This window comes from Ischnura elegans, chromosome 9, assembly GCF_921293095.1.
Source record: "Ischnura elegans chromosome 9, ioIscEleg1.1, whole genome shotgun sequence".
Classification (NCBI taxonomy): Eukaryota; Metazoa; Arthropoda; class Insecta; order Odonata; family Coenagrionidae; genus Ischnura; species Ischnura elegans.
In genome coordinates this window covers 17,606,731-17,624,629 of record NC_060254.1, presented here as the reverse complement: position 1 = coordinate 17,624,629, position 17,899 = coordinate 17,606,731, and the positions used below count along the sequence as shown (strand labels likewise).

At 40.8% G+C, this 17,899-nt stretch overlaps 1 protein-coding gene across 10 annotated transcripts in view; it reads right to left on the bottom strand.

Moving 5' to 3' along the window:
* LOC124166112 (semaphorin-1A-like) overlaps positions 1 to 17,899 on the bottom strand; it is a 915,056-nt gene that overhangs the window by 89,916 nt on the left and 807,241 nt on the right. For all 10 annotated transcript variants that reach the window (XR_006866398.1, XR_006866399.1, XM_046543761.1 and 7 more), the window contains one exon: positions 7,802 to 7,864. Coding sequence is in view for 8 of the 10 variants with exons in the window: in XM_046543761.1 (XP_046399717.1) it covers positions 7,802 to 7,864 (63 nt within the window). In the remaining 2 variants the exon portion in view is untranslated. The remainder of the gene's footprint in view (positions 1 to 7,801; positions 7,865 to 17,899) is intronic.

Sequence of the window (17,899 nt, the reverse complement as noted above, 5' to 3'; positions counted from 1 at the left end):
ACAGGCCCCAAAGCATGGCCGCACATCGCAAGCGCCTTATCCTTCTCCTTCCCCGAACCCGTACATCAATCAAGCGCCAGCCAGCGTCGTAAGAGGGGGGTAAAGGGGTCCTAAGCGCCCACCCCCAAAACGCCACCCACCTCGCAGCGCTTACGTCCCGTAGGACTTGGTCCCAAATTCCTCCCTCTGAATCCCAACTCCAGAACAACCTTGCCAGCACGGAAAAACCCGCTGCTGCCGTCCTAAGCCGTCGCCTGCTCGCTTGCTTGTTTCCCTGCAAGCTAACCGCCACTCTGAGAGCGCCAAAGCATCGGTAAACTCTCCTCCCATCCCTCACCATCTTCCTCCAAGCGACTACGCTACACAAGTCGCTGATTATTTTTAAAGAATGTTTTTCTTCCAAGCACAACATCGCTATCCTCGCCATCTCGAGTCGGATTCGTTCACCAAAAGCTCCTTTAAACATCTTTATCACACTCTTCACCCTTTCCTTGTATCTAACCTCCTAGGAATTTCTTTCACTAATCCCTTATCGGCGATCACTACAACCCTCGAGTAACCACGGAAATACGATATTTGGAGGAGGCGACCGACAGTTGAGGTCATTTAAGCCATGAAGGAAGGATAGAAATGTAAGGGTGGATAAAAACCTGGCGTTGGAATTTCCTTGTTCTTAAGGAAAGGCGCCAAGGGGACCACGACTAAATGTCTCATCCGACGAATGAAAAGCTGTACCTGATGTGCCCTCCATAAGGCACTAAAGCAGGGATCGGGCAGTCTCTAAAAAATCTCTGCCACCGCTGGGATTTGAACCGGGTCCTACTGGGTGGATAGTAAACTTTCTTGGAACCCGAACCCGGTATTAGATGAGCTCAAACAAGTAGCGAGTAGGCGGATTCAAGGATTTTAAACCCCACGAAATTTTTGAACGAGAGTCTAGTGAATATTCACCAACACTGAACTCCTATTCGTCCCCAGTCACTGCACCCTCCTTCGATAAACCTCTCTGGCAGAGGCACTTAGTGAACTGGGCAAAGAAACTGAAATACAAGTCGGTAAAATCCGCTGTAAATAACATAACTGTAGGATAAGTACGAAAAAATTATCAAAATATTATCGCCGATACACCGATGACGAAGCTAAAGAGATTGCTGAGGGCATTTCATGAGTAGAAGTTAAAAAGGGTAGTTCGAGGGTGTAGCAGGGCGTGAGGCAGACCCACGGGATGAGAAACTATTCGCGATGGCAGCTGAAGAGCTCGTTTCTTCCTCGCCGGATATCGGACACATCCATTCGTTCCTTTATGATCGCTTCCTCTCCGACACGACGACCGCCGCACCGCCTTTCGAGGACCGAAGGAAACTCATGGCATGAAAGTAGTAATGCGATGCGCGCAAGAGGATGACACTTATTCTCTTTGACAGATTTTCACTCGTGGTTTTAATGAACCAAAAAATTGTCTCCATGGAAAAAATCAGAAGAAAAGGGATTCTAAGAAATAACGATAATCTCGCCCTCTTTCGTTAACGTGTCCATTCTTGTCCATATTGTAAATAATGCCTTATTCATATTACCCGATTTATCCTAGGCACATCGCTAAGCTTTCTGTTCTACTTCTGTCATCGCTTTAAAACGCTCCTTAAAATTCCTCCTAAACAATTCAGCACTTCGTGATCACTAACTCCTTTTCCTCATTTAATCTCGATGGATTTCTATTCATGTTGTTCATGTCATTTTTATTAATTTATTGTTCAACAGTTTTAAAGGCCTTTTTATCGTTTTCAGTGGTGAAAAATGAAAAAAATATGGCTACAGTATTTCAATATTTTCGTGTTTCCATTTTTTCAAAGAGAAAACAAAGCTTTACCTTGAAAAAAATATGGGAGCGCTGAACAAGCGATACCAGTATTAAAGCATACGTTTCACCGAATCTAATATATCAGTGATTACTACTTGGCCCCTTTCCAATTCCACCCACCCTATCTCCAGTTGCATTCATTACTTTCATCGATCAAGTCCGGAACAATGACTAACCACAACCGCATCTATGACGTCCGAAGGAAATTGCTTGATGGGAACCGTGTGAGTCACATTGCCCTTCAAACGAGTATGCCGAGGAACGGAGGAAAAAATTAACTGCCACTCATTTCAACGATGGTGCATGCCTCTTTCCCTAGAGCACATTGCAGACGGGAAGTTTTCATGCACCATCGTTTCCCATGCCCCTCTTTCACAACATTCCGCTCAGAAACAGCTCTGGAGCTTTCATATAATGCGATCTCGTTAGAAATATTAAAACGAACATCCTATGAGTTGATGCACAGAAGTCCAAAGTTTCCGGAACTGATATTTTCGTATCTGGTTACATGATCGGTGATCGCCCGAGTAGAATAAATCCAAATCTCGAGTGATTTAATTGGTGTTTTTATTACAATAATTTTAGTATTATGTGCTTCAAAAGAAATCGGAAATAATCTTGTCATGCCGGTTACTAGCAAAACTGTAGCGTGTCAACATCGATAAATCGATTTGGGGGTGATTAGTGCGCAGTGCCAGCAAGAGGCTCGAAAGGTGATCGACGTATGCCAGAAAAAGTTTCAATTTATTTTCAAGATGCAAAACCTACCTGAATTATAAAACAAATAATTTAAATTTTCCTGGGAAACGGTTCACAATCAGATATTCACCAAGCCACACCATCGTGCGATAAAACCAAGAGTCACTTTGATGAAAATGAAAGAAGAAAAAATATTAGACGATCGCATAGGCGAGTGCACATAACCCATTCCATCCGTTTCCCTCGGTAAAACCTTTTCCGACCGAGAATACGATCGCAGCGCACACTTTTGAGAGACGACGATCGAGGGAAGTTCGAACTTCCGGGCAAATGAATCACCTCGCGCGCCTCCGTTTCGCGAGTGCAATCCTTTCCCTCACTCTTCCTGCTTCCTTCCCGGATGCCTTCGATCGTTTTTCTCTCTCCCCCAGAGAGCCAAAAGGGGAAGAGAGGTTTTGGGAAATTGGGAGGATTGCTCATCCTTGCCCTAATAACCGCGACCGACGCGCCAAGTATCCATTTGCTCCGCCGAATGGAAAATCAAGTTTCGCGCTGCCACCGGTGCAGGAAGGAAGGATAAAGTCTCCTCCTCTACAGAGGAGCGTAATTCGAGCGAAATGAAAACGAATGGATGGATAGTAGCTGCTCCTGCGTCTTCTCTCTCATCGATGGAACAAAATAGAGATGCATTCTGGCAGATGTAAGAGGTTTGCAAGTTGTGCGACGGCCTCAACACAATAAAACAACTCCACAGTGTAATTTTCTCAACTTGAAGTTGGTCGCAGTATTTTCTATTGATCCAACTGATATTGAATGCTTCAGGAGCAAAAATAATTATGCATAAAATACCATTTGATAAATTAATAACCCCGTCATTGGTTAACGTAAATATCTCGGAAGAAAGAAATATTTTTCAAAGGTTTCTCCACAAAGAGCCCCGAATTGAAAAAAATACCGCATGAAGTTCGGTTTAATTCCAGCGTAATCGAGAACCAAAATTAAAAATATATCCAGCAAATAATTTAAATTAATTGATGCAATGTGATAATGAAAAATAGTGATTATACAATCATCGCTTATATAAAATTTGTCATTCATTTAAATAAACCGGCACCTTCTGATAGGATAAGTCACTAGGATAGAAGAAAGCAGGCACAGAGGTTAAAAACCTTCCAAAATTCAGGAAGACATTCATTTTATTTGAATTGTTATATTTTGTAATATTTTCCGTTCATTAAGGCACTTGTGGCTTGATAACAAAGTGACTTTAACGGTAGACACCCAAATACATAGAAGATGTAATAAGTCATACTCCAGGAAAAAAATATTCACCTCAGAATTACAAATTGAGGAAACCTGTTCGCCATTTCAAACCTAATCCTTAAGTGACAATTGCAGCTAGCAGTTGAGGTCAATGCACTGTGAAAAAACTGTGGGATTAAACCAATCTATAAAACTCAGAGATGGGTGCAGAAGTTAAGATTACAGCTTGACTGAATGAAAACCCAACAGGCTAACTTCTGGGCACTATTTCAACAAGGAAATGAAAGCACAGATGGCGACCATAATAAATTAGACGAATAAATCATTGAATAACGAACGGAAAGGAAATATCAAACTTTTATTCTAATCATAAATGTGCCCAAAACTCACTGCAATGATCGAATGTGGTTGGAGTTAAAACAATCCAAAACCTGCGACACGAGAGAAAAAAATATTTTACTGAGTTTTTAACACAATGTCGAAACAAAATATTACGATAGCAAATACTTTGACTGGAACCAGATTTGGAGATGGGATTATGCGCTTGGCCTTTCTCAAATGGAATTGCAACGTCAAAAGTGACTCTTGGGGCAGAGGCATGTGAGCAGACATCACTTGCTATTGTCTTTTTTGAGTTTCTTCAGCGTCGCAGGGATTACTGCGGTCCCGCAAAATGTCAAGTCGACATAGAGAATCACGCACCACGGTATGGCGGGTTGCATATGACCAGAGAGGTATTAAGGCCAGTCTAGCACGAGGATTTACCAAAAGTCTAAAGGGAAAATCCGATTTGCACTCCAGGAAAGCCGATAAAAAGTATCAAGGGGATTATAAAGTTTTTATCTCAACGTAATACTCTTTTGTTATTCACTAGAATTTGTATTTTAATGCCATAAAGTCACAAATGAAATATTTCAAACAAATATCAACAAAGACACTTAACAGAAACAATTAACCAAAGAGCAAAGTAATCAGTGTGTGCCCGCATGATTATCCTCATAAAGTCATCGAGATAAATTGTATGACCTTTTATGCGAAGTAACGATTAAAACGACAAACGACTGTATGCAAACAATCAGAACGACCATTAAAAGAAGCTAGTCTTATTGAAGGTAGTTTAGATTTAAACCAGGGGCGTAAATCATTAAAATGAACAATGAGATATTAAGTGATAAAATACTTTGCTTGCATCACTAAACTCGCAAACTTAACTGATTATAGAATTTATGAACCAATATCGGCAAGCCTTTTCCTATAAAAACGCTATTTTTGAGAAAAAATGTTTATAAACATGCATAAAAAGATTTATCAAGATTATATTTTATTTTTATGTGATTACCAGCTATTTATACACGCCAAATTCAAGTACAGGCACATAGCGTAACATTTTTTTGATAGATTTTCACCTCCTTCCCACCAATTAAATTTACGTTCAAGATTAATTAATGAACTACGTATCTGTGAAGATATACTATCACAGGGTTCCTGAACATCGCGCTCTATTTTAACGAGATGATTCCGTAATACTTAATAGCGAAAGCCCCCACCCTCCTAGAGTGTACCAATTAACGGATACAGTATCAAACAGTCTCCAGAGCTTGTCTAGCGGAACGCTTAGAGTTCATCACTATCCAGAGATGCATAGACTAAGGCTTCGCAAGGAATCCCTCCCTCGCTCGGCTGCCGTTCCAAATGGAATTAGGCGCTCCCAGGAAAACAACAAACCCGCGCGCGCCTCGGCGACGCACACAGCAATTGTAACCTAAGCGCGCCTAATCACGGCGCTAATTAATCGGAACTTCGTGTCTCCGAACCGAATTACTGTTAGTCTAACAGACGCACGCACAAACGCACACAAAGGGTGCGTGTGTGGAAGGAAGGGGAAGGGGAATGGCGGGTGTGTAGACAGATCGCTTGACAGAGAGTAAACCTTGGGGGCAACGGAGTCCAATACTCACGCAGCCTCATCATCCATCCATGCATAGCAACGACACCAACTCCCCCACCTCCTCCAAATACAGTGACGCCCCCGAATGCAACTGGCCGAAATTGAAAATTCAATATCGGATTAAGATAATAGTTGAACATCGATAGTTGGCGATAACGATAACTATCTCGGGAGGATAAACATAATGTTATCGGGCCCGACTAAATATTTATTGATTAAAAATGGCAACACATCAAATATCACGATGTATCGGGTTATGATTATAAAAATGGCTATGGTCACATGTAGTAAAGGGTATTCGTGGTTATGTTTAATTCTTATTGTTTTAGGCACGCTATGGCAAAAAGGAAAAATTTCCGTTAATCACCGGGTGAAAGAAAATTATATTATGCACTAGTACCAGCCGCTGCCTATCAATATCAGTTGATGTCAACCCCATTTAAAATTTGATGAAATTATACAATCTGAAATTTGTATTTTGTTAAGGTGGAATTAAAATGATTATTATTATCATCCGATCAGATATTTAGATGCACAATCATAAAATGAGTTAATTTTTGTTACAGAGCGATGTATCGCGATTGAAAAAATGTATTTTGTCGATTCTCAAAACATCGGAATTGTAATGCATTATTTCAATATAATGCGTGACAATACGCAAAGTATCAATGTAACTGTTCAAAATTGGCATTTATCTGAGCTTACGTTTAAATTCATAGTTAGGAACTCACAATTCAGTATTCCACATTCACAACTCTTAATTTTTTAAATAATTTTTCTCTGGTCATTCACATCAACACCATTGATTATAAGAGTTATAAACGAATTTGGACTAGATAGAAAGTGACACTAAGTATAAAAGTCCAAGATTGAAAATAGACATATTAATGTATATTTTAACAGTTAAGTCCAGGCCTACCCCCGGCTATGTCATCGGTGAATTCCTTTCCCTTATCTCCCCACCCCTTTATGTCAGATCAAATCCTCCCCCCACCCCTTGACGGCCCTGCAAACACGAGTGGGCATCGCAATCCCCTTACCCCTTGGGCAGGGAGAATCCAAAGCAGTCCACAAACACCCTTCGGGGCAATGAACGGTATGTGATCTGCAAAGAGCTCTCTCGCCCAAGCTGCTAGCCAATGTTACGCCCTCAAGGGATTCCCACCATGTTCGGCGTTGGGCCTAAATCACACGATACTAAACATAGTACAAGTCGTAAATCACAGTGAACACAAAAGCTTAACCTAAAAGTAAGCTGGATCAAGTATGATATCCCTAAAAAGAATGCATTCAATTCCAATGTAACTTACGACAATTGTATAATTGCCGTCTGCTGATAACACATGATAAAATTATTTGAAATACAAAATTTGGAGAATATTTTGTATTATGGCAAAAAAAGTCCCGTTTCACTAGCTCTCTGGCGACATAGGTACGTGGCTTTGGCACCTAATAGCTATAAATATTTTTTTAAATAGAAAATTCCACAGCGTAAAACTCTACTCTAAGAACCGGTTTTATAATAACTACAACTTCGCAAACCATAAGATTATAAAATCTTCCAATTTACCTGGTGGTGGCTGAAAGTTCTGGTTAGCTTAAAGTCTAATCTTATAGAGAAGCCAACCAGAGATTTCAACCATCATTTGGTAAATTTAAAGGCCGTGTAATCTTATGGTTAGCGTTTACCAGGCACTGTAAAAATATTTGTCCTATTATCGACAAAATAGGTGCTAAATCAATCTCGGGAACAAGTATACCGGTCATTATGCAAGAGAATATATAACATTTTCCGCATCCTGCTACAATTTAACTCAATATATTATCTTATACCAGCAAGATCAAGTTTTGGAAATCTTGGACGAAAAATATCTTTTGTAAAAATGTTCATCAAACTGAGAACAACTAATGGCTAATCAATTAACTCGCAAGAGTTCCTCGGAAGGAATAAATAACGTTTACTTGGAAATCAAAAGGGCCTGCTACAAAGAATACGTTGGGAGAATGTAATATTTTTATAAATATGTACTCACCTCTGACTTCCCCTTGAGATAGCATAGTTCTCGGTGTGCCCCTGTAGAATGCCATTCGATTCTCTGGAAAAGAAAAAAAAAACCTCATTAGAATACATAATGGGACAGCAACAGATAACAGAGAATAAAACCACAAAAATCGAACCATAACATTGGAATTTACAATTAAAACATAGCTAACTCTTAGCCAAGTCCTCGGCGGGTTAGCGCCTGTTCTCTTCCATGTTGATGGCTGCACACAGTTTCGGAGGTATTTATCGGACCAACTTCAGTAAAAGGTCCTTCATGCACTTAATGCAAACGCCATCTAAGGTCATAAACAATTGGGTGACTTTTTAATAACCAAATAATCTAGCACATCTTAGTGCTTTAATGTATTCCGAGTTGGATAATGCCATTTTAAATGCTTCTATCTATATTTTCCTTTTTTTCTTAACTTTTTTCACCTCGAGACTTCATTACTCCTTCACTTCATAATGTCCCAGTGGTATTGCAGTTGAAAACTAGCAGTATTTTGCCTCGTACCGCAATAGAGCCTATGTGTTTTTGGTTTGGGAGAGGTCGCTACAAAAATATATCCTGATAAAAGTCTACGTTTCTTCCAAGCTCGTTTACCCGGTAGTTTACCAGAGAAGACTGAAATTGTGTCACTGAATCTTTTTTTCAAGACAACAGTTGGTTTATATCCCCATGCTGTTCGCCACTACACCTCGGTATTTATGCTCATAGTGGGTCGGGAAATTAAGCGGAGGAGCAGAAGACATAAATGCTTCCTGTGGCGACGAAGACGGACCGATAAATCCCTCCACGGTTTAATTCCGCTCTCCCTCACTGCGAGGCGCTGCAGTCGGGTGAGGCACGAGTATGAGCGCCTCGGGACTAGCTGTGTAACCCCGGCGATACGACGCCATTCTCCGTTGCCAAGAGAATACATTTCTCCGCTAACAACAACGCCTTTCTTCAATGCGATAACTTCAGCAAAATTCTAGGAATTATCAGTGACACGACCTTTTCTTCGCTTTACTGCCGTCATTCGCACTTTATCTGAGACTAGGTATCTTTCGGACCCGCACAAGGAGCATCATTTAAGAACCTATTCCTTTTTCTACGTCCGACAGAAGCGATCAAATAATAGAGATATTTTGCCGAATAGATGCGTAAAGGAATTAGTTTTTCGCCCGAACAATAAAACACTTAAATAACTGCTAGACGGAACCTAGCAAAGGCTTTTCCTTTTCTTTTTTTTGTTAGCTGCTGGTGTCCTACCAACCCCTGCCACACGTCAATTGAGACAGCTTGCGGATGTAGATGTATCATTAACGTCTGCTTATTTGTCCTCGCCATTCAGAGTAACTGCTCTCAAGGTTCTCCTCACAAAGTGGGGAAAGCAATCGAGAGCAATGATGAAGAGCAAATGAAATGAAGTGAACAGATCATCGTTCTTAGTTTCCGCAAAATTTTCAAACGAATAGACGGATGCAGTCAGTACATGAAACGGGCACGGAAAATTGGTTCTTGTTAGAAATGAAAAGAGAAAATAAATGTTATTCTAAAATCGGCGAGGTGCACAACTAGAGTGAAAGACAGGTTCATAAACTGGAAGGAAGTAATTTATTGAAAAGGTCAACTGATAAATGTGTGAAATTAAGATAAAATTGAAATTTTCCGAATTCCCAACACATTGATAGGAAATTTGAGGTTGAACATGGCACCACTGCGATGAAATATTTATTATTTTGTCCAAACAAGTGATGAGTCCTTCTTCTATGATAACTCAGGAAGTAATGTTCCGTCATTGAAGTCAGAAAATGTAAATCTTATACAACATCTTATCTTCCCCGCCTTAAAATAGAAAAACTCGCTCGCCGCGCCACCATCGGGGAGACGATGAACTTTTCGCCGCACGCGAAATTGAAGTGGTTGAACCGCGAGAGAAAAGCAGGGTGAGGTGTGAGAGGGAAAATGGATTTATCCGAAAACTCTCTTCCACTGCATTTCCTTTTTACTGCTCGTCCCATTGGGGATGGAGAGGGGTGAGAGTTAATGAACTGGAGTCACGGAAAGCTCCCTCAGTTAGCCTGAGTCTCTCCCCCCGGGGATGTTAATGGTCACCGTGGACGCGGAAGGGGTTAAACCAGGGCAAGGGGGATATCCCGGGGCGGTGATGCAGAAGCGGAGACTGCAGAAGAGGAGGAACGGTGGGGTCGCGATGCGACAACCATTCGGAGGAATCCAGGGCGATTATACGGCACAAAGCCGATAGTTTAGGCGCAGCCATACGTTTTTGGATTAATATCAACCCTCTCTGCGTCTTTTTTTTTGCCACTATATTATTATTTCATCCCTGCCTTCGCCCGCAACAGAGTAGTATCACAAGTTATTTTCAGCTTTGCCCAAAATCCACACCTTGCTTTAAAACCTATAAACTTGCCGACACCTCTCGAGACCGACTTGATTAATGGTCGTTAATCCAGTGAGGGGTTAATCCCATAAAACACGCCGTTCCGCGAATGCAGAACCGCGCCGCGGCGAAGGGTGGATAAAGTCCGCGCCGGCTAATTCCCGTATCGCGGGTTTGAATCTCACCTGCTTGGGTTTTTACTCAGATTAGCTATGACTAAGAATGAATGAGTCACTCCGAGAAGAGTTTAAAATGCATTTCAAGAAAAGAAATGAAGGCTTGTTTTTAAAATGCAAGCGAGAAAATTAAAAAAATATATAAAAAGTCAAATAGAAAAAAATAGGAAAATGCACACGTTTAACAGTTTAAACTACTTAAGCTTTTTAAAGCCCACTACTTCCCTAATTATTTTCAAAAAGAGCAGTGGCTAAAGTAATCATATTGAAATGGCAGGGAAAAATAGCGCTTGGTTGGGAAAGCTCAAGTTTCCTTCGCAGATAGGCCAGAAAATATTCGTGAAAGCAAAGGATAATACCAGGGCTGTTGAGATACCGTAAAAAGCTTTGAGGCTTTTGAGATAATTCACCCTCTGCAAAGCTTTTAATGCTGGAGCTAAATGGATAAGGCTTATTATCTTTGGCTGATTATTGCATGGGTGAACTAGTTTTTTCTCGAAATGCAATTAACATATTTTCTCAAATAAAGATGAAATAAACACGAAGAAAGTGAACTCTTGGCTGAGAGGCATGGAAAATAAGAGAAATATGGATATTAATAGAAAACTACCATTATTTCACGTAACGGCCTCTCCAAAAGAAGAGCATAAAGCAGTCATTCGTTGAAATATTTAGAAGGGAATAAGAAATCAGCAAAATTATAAGAGAAATAAGATACCCTGAACATCAATTGAATGTAAATAGATTTTCAAATATTTTTTAGAGGAAAAACTTTTTAATTGGTACGCGTTAATCCTATATTTACTTAGGTAACGGGAGGAATAATCGATTGAAACTGTTATAGACTAACGATGCAATAATTGGTCCTCTGATCAACCAGGCGGCTTAAATACGTTACACATAAATGCACCAAAAACATCTTTGTTGGAGGCCCTTACCTTTAATGCAATAAGGGCAAGTTTACAAAACGTGAGGTACCCCTATCCCAATAAGGATTGTAGGTCGCGATTAAAGGACAAAGGTCTATGAGCACGTATTTCATTATAAAAGAACGCAATTAGGGATGTATTCGCCCAGCTAGAGGGGGAATTCATCCAGGAAGAGGAGAAACATGGCCAGAGGAAATACATGGTTGTGGTGGGGAGGAAGATAAACAATGGAATAGGGAAAAGAAAGGGGTTAGAGAGAAAGAAGGGAACAGGTGAGAGGCGAATGAGGAAAAGGCAGTTGGCCCGCAGGTACGAATCGAATTCGCGACGAGGTGAGGAAGCACAAAGCCGGGGCAAGCTGAATGAAGACAAAAAATGATAGAGGGAGAAAAAGCAGAAAAGGGGTTAAAAATAACAGGTCACAAAAGAGAGAGAGAGAGATAAAAAATAACGGAACAAAGAGCAACTTCGAAAAGAGCCCCTTTTCAACAATCCCTCTTGTTCCTGTCAAAGCATCGACGATTGGGGGTAAGGGTGCATTTTGGGGAAATACTTCGGAGCTTCAACGAATTTAACATTTTTCGTGGATGTAATAGGGATATCAACGTTTTAGAAAGCCGCCAATAGAGAAATAGAATAAAAGAACTAAATTGATGAGGGAACTTGATATCTGGTAATAATTTCCAAATACTTTTGCCAACAATCAACCTCTTTATTTTTTTTTGCGTAGCAGACGGCTCTTAGATCCTTGCTCCTAGCTATGAAATGGTAATCAATACCGCGAGGAAATACTCTGAAAAGAGTTTCATTATACAAACGTACCTAGTAAGCAGTAAGAATAATTACGGCTTATATTGCGTAATTATTTATTTAAAAAACTGCCATATGCTGTTGAGGAGACCACAAAATACACAATCGGCCGTACTTACGGTTTTATCATTTTTATTTTGACACTGGTAATTTTACATTTGATTATCTGTCATATTTTTTCGTAATAGCTGATGATGGCAGGTTCACTATAAAGTTAGAAAGCCGCTAGAATCCGAGGATGGATAAAAATTTTTCTGCAATGGTTATAGGCCACCTTTCAATATGATCTGGCCGTGGAGATCTCTCCTTAAGTGTCTATCGGGCGCCTGCTACCAGTAAGAATGTGAAAAGAAATAAAAAATTTCTGAAATTAAATGAGCCGTATCATAAGTGGTGGTTTCAGAACTGATTGCCCACGAATAATATGTACAAAGAGTAACAAAACCAGAAAATGCGAATCCTTAATGCGGCATAATAGACAAGAATTATAGTAGGTAAAACTGAAATTCAATATTTCCTGTCCTGCCCTCATCCACCATGGACCACTTTACCATTTTTACATCCTAAAAAACAGTTTTACAATGCTTTTCCCACCGTAAAATAGTATTTAAGGACGCCAGACTGCCAAAAATACTCGACACCATAAAATTTTATACGTATACCCACATTCATTATTGCGGAATAAAACCTGCTAGCCCAGCCAATTCGACATTCCTGGTATTTTTAGTATCTGGTCGCCGCGAGGCTTTTTTTTTAAATGTGGACAAAGTCCGTTCATTGGAGACTTAAGAGAGAAGAAAGGGCTTTTCGTAAACCTCCGAGGGGGACAGGCGGGCAGACAGGGCAAAAGAGAGACAGAAAAGGACGCTTAGGTTTTGGTAAAAGGCTCGCTCGGACATAGCGAGGGAAAGGCAAAAGCCTTTATTCGCCAGCGGGCAGCACAACTTAATAATGGGCGTTGTAAACGAATTTAATCCCAAGGCGCGGGCGCTTAGACGCACTCTTTACCTCCTACACCTCCTGCCACTCCCCCCAAAACCTGTTTATTTATTCCCCCCAATTTCCATCCCCCTTTCTTCTCCCCTTCATCAATCTCTACTTTTCAACCCTATCCTTTCGAATTTGCAACCTCAACCCTCAGCAACGTTCTCATCCCCCAACAATGCGACCATTACGTGCGTATATACATTCGACCCATGTACTAAAAAAAAATCTTTCTACCCAGGTCAGGCCGGCGAATCCCTTTTCTTGACTTAAAAAGTCGTTATGAGAGAACGCGCTTTCGCTTATTCTAACGAAATGAGCTCAAAAAGTAGAGGGGGTTGGGAGTGCGGATAATAGGAAACGTAGCGGGAGGTAGACATTTTGGGGGAGGTTGGTTCAGCCCGGAAGAGGTAGAAGTGAAAAATGGCCTAAAGAAAGAATACAGACTATCTCCGTGTCCACACGTTGAGCACTTTACAGGCTTTACTTAATCCTCTCAAAAACTCCACTGATATTTTATTAATGATACTGAAGTAGTCCATACGCCCACCTTCCTCGGGAAATATTTCCCTGCATGAGCATTAAAAGAATGAAAAAAAGGTATATATAAAATGCACAAAATAAGAACCTACACTGATTTTAAGCTTACGTCATGGTTACGGTACCTAACATTTTCATCTGTTCAAGACGAATGTCATAATTAAGAATTCCCATGAAGAAGCTGTCAAGCAACCATTTAGATTAATACATACGCACCAATGATCACACGAGGTAGGATGTCCTGATGAAAACAACCGACGAAGGAAGGGCGAACGGGAAGAAGGGCAAGGGACAGCCACGAGTGATTCACGTATAACACGCTATGAAGGATGAAAATGAGAAGAATTACGCCACTATCAAAAGCCAAGTAGACAGAAGAGCAGAATGGAGAGATACGTTAAACCAATCTAACGATTTTTTATCAATTATGAATGAACATACGAAAATTTAAAATGAGACAAACTCAAGGTTATTGCTAAAGCGGAAAAACTTAATAATTTACCGTAAATATAGCAAAAATAGTCTATCACTTAAAACCTTCCTAGTCAGGACACTGTGATTTTCTCGATATACAGGGAAATAAACGGAGGAAGAAAATGCGGCGGAAAGGCGAGCTGTTGGAGAGAGGGGAGTGAGTAGATTAAATTTAAGAGTAGGCAGGTGAATTACTCGGGAGGTATACGAGGCGAAAGGCAATTAGGAAGGGATAGAGAGATAAGGAAACCCAACACACTCAGGGGTGAAAGAGGAGACGATAAGGGTGAAGGGGAGGGCATAGCACGGACTGATTGCAAGGAGGGAGAGAGTATCGAGATGGAGTAACAGTAGAGGACGGAAAAGATAGGGAGAGAAATGGAAAGCAACACTTAAGTGCTCCTTGGAGCAGAAAAAAACCACATTAAGGGGCAACACCGAAGTTTGAAAGAGGAAGAAGAGAGGGGTAAAGTTGAAACGAAGCAAGGAAGAAAGACGCGAACTGATAAATATGCGACTAAGTCAGCTAAGGCCAGAAATCAGTGATTTCACTTCAACTTGGCTCTGAATAATGACCTCAAATTACTTCGATAAATAAAAAAACAAACGAAGTACTTCAGTATTCACGAAAGACACGTGACACAAAAAATAAAAATATACGGTAATAAGCCACAGGTTCGAAAAAGTTGTCTAAATAGTTGTGAATTAGGGAGAAGTAGATAATTTAGGAAATTAACTGATGGAAACTATCCACCACTTTGGAATCATTTAAATACATCGAACTCCACTTCTGGTCTGAAGACCTGCTGGCGAGATTGCCGACCAAACTGCCGTCATCAAATACCAAACGACGAGGTTGAAACCCGTAAACCATTGATACACTATTGCAATATATTAGTACAACTTTTGAACTTGTAATATGTCGCGAAAAAAAGCTAATGTGAGCGGGAGTGATGCGTTTCCCTTAAGATTGTATCGAAGGCGCTATGCTTACCCCCTTCTTGGTCTCCGAAGAAGTCATCCCTCTCGAGTCGCTTGCCCTCACTTTTATTCCCCACGTATCTCCCACCCTGTTCCCTTAGCGCCCCCAAGGGTTCAGCGGGGGTCACCGCTTACCCCTCTGCGCCCTTCCCTTTTGCCACCGAGGTCGAAATGCCAAGGCAATCCCATTCTAAGGTTTGCGTGCGCCGACGACTCTCGTAACCCGAACCTCTTTCTGATCCACCACTCCGCCTATCTTCCTCCCACCCCTCCATCTCTTAAGCGTCTCTCTTTCAAAACCACACCTTCCCCCTTCCCCTTCCTCCTGTTTCACTACCTCCACGTCTTATCTTTTATCTCTCCGATCCCCTTTTAGCTTTAAATACCCCATCCCGACCTCTTGATTTTCACTCCGCATTCAAGGAGATTCAACCGTCACACGAAAAAATGACATTTTCGTGAAAATTCAGAAATAAGTTCTCATAATTGTACTCTATCGACCGACGGCAAATGAATTTGGGCATTCCATTACATGCTTCTGTTAAACTTCACTTGAAAATTCAAAAATAAGTTATCATAATTGCACTCCATCGAATAATGGCAAAAACATGGGCATTCCGTTCCATATTTCCGTTAAACTCCATTTGAAAATTCAAAAATAATTCACACGTATTCTGAAGGGATAATAGTCCAAGTAATGGAGGAATGATGATAACAGCTAGAAGAAAAAATGAAGCTGCGACAAAAAATGATGCCTAAATCGTTAAACCATAAGAACCACGATAAAAATAAAAGTTACTACATTTTCAGTAATCAGCAAATTAATTCCGCAGCTTAAGCGTATTCCCGTCAATCTTATGACATTTGAACTGCGGTCGGCTGATTAATGATAAATAGGCATTGTTTAAAAAGTATCAGCTTTGAATTAAAAAAATATATCATTAAAAATTATTAATGTGCTGAGACTATCCATTAGAAGTAATTATTATAAGCTAGGCTAGTAAGTGCCATCATTTGAAGGTTTTATTTTAAGGAAGCTGAAGGAAGGTTTATCAGTTAATTTCCGACATAAAATGGTCCATTTAAAATCAGCATCTCTTTGTTTGCAAAGCTACGTCATTGCGTTATGCTGAAATGGTATTCCCATAAAATCCAAAGAATGATAATTAATGTAAGTGAATTAATTTAAAAATTTTCATACGATTAAAATTAGGTGGAAAGAAATTTAATGAGGCAAAAACTAAATTGTTGTTCTTGTACAGATATAGAACCTCATTCAGGGAAATTTAATTATTATCATTTGGTGGTAGTAAATATTAAGCAATGTGAGGAGAAAAAAAAAGTTAGCAAAAAATTTATTTTACTGTCTCATCCCATACCTCTACGAGGTAGCACAGATTTCTATTCTCGGAAAATCTTTTGGAAAAAGAGAGAACGCAATATTCATTTGACAACGGTGTAAAAAATAGTCTCGCATTTCTGTTTGCGAAATGTTTTGCTCGGATTTTTTTTCCGCTGTGACTCTTTCTCAGAATATTACATCTAGTTTACAGCGAACGTTTAGATACCTCGATTCCATCGCTTGTTCTTTCTGTTAGAGATTCACTGCCTCATTAATGAACAAGCTCCATTAATTAGAATTTTCAATTATCAAAACACACGCCGGAACGGCTAATTTTTTGCCTCTTGCCAACACTAATGGCGCAAACGCTGCTTTCGCTGTGTTGCTAGGACGCGACGGTATAAAGACGCGGGAAGAATAAATTACGCAAACGAACGAAAACAACGCAGCATGGAGTGATCCGAGAATTCAAGCACCCCGGATAGGATTCTCTCACTTCCCTTTCTGCGAAAACCGCGAAACGCACAGAAAACGTAGGAAAGGCCACGTTAGAGATAGAAGGAAGTAGGAAGGTATCGTTTGATGTAGAATTCTCTCACAATACGCGATGAACACGAGAAACGAAAAAATTATTAAAAAAACAAGGGCCCGCGCTGCAGCATCCCAATGCAGAAACAAACATGAACGCAGTTCAGAGATAGCCCTTTCCACGTCCAAGTCTGGAGCAATTACTCCGGTAAAAATAACGCCAGCCTGAAACAAAAAAAAATAAAAAAAATAATCGAGACCACACTAAATTGGTCCCGAAAACTTGCACGAAGTGTCTCACTTTACACGGCCGGGACCGAGCAAGAGCATCGGATGGCCGAAGTTTACGCCACTATTGGAGGACTGAGCACAAGCCAAACTACCGCCACCACTACACGCGCTATATACAAGAGAGAGGCCGCTGGTGGTACTCAATTAAAAGTACCGACCCGGAGGAAAGGCAAGGTGGAGGCGGTCCAGCGGGTTGAGGCGGGGAATAGGAGCCGGCAGACCGAATAGTATTAGGGTCTCCCTCTCGTATTACCCCGAGCCATTTCCCATTCTTTTGAACATCCTTTCGCACAAGAGAGAGGAGAACTACGCCGCCACGCGCGCTTCGCTCAGCACGCAGCCCGATGTTTCTTTTTTTTTGTTGCTGTTCTAGTGTTCAGTTCGGGAATAATTGCGCTGCTCTCTTTCTTTTAACCTCACCGCAAGCAACTACGCGGATAAACAACGCGGGGCAGAGTCGTGCGTGAGTAAGCCCTCCGTGGATATATGAATACCTACTTGCGTCTCTTGGAGCAGCGAACGGCCCGTGCCATTTATAATTATGCGTTCTCCCCTTCGCCTTGCCGGCTACCTTTTTCTTCAGATGCTTCTTCCTCCCATTTTTTATGCATACAAGACGGCATACATTATCCCAACGCTGGT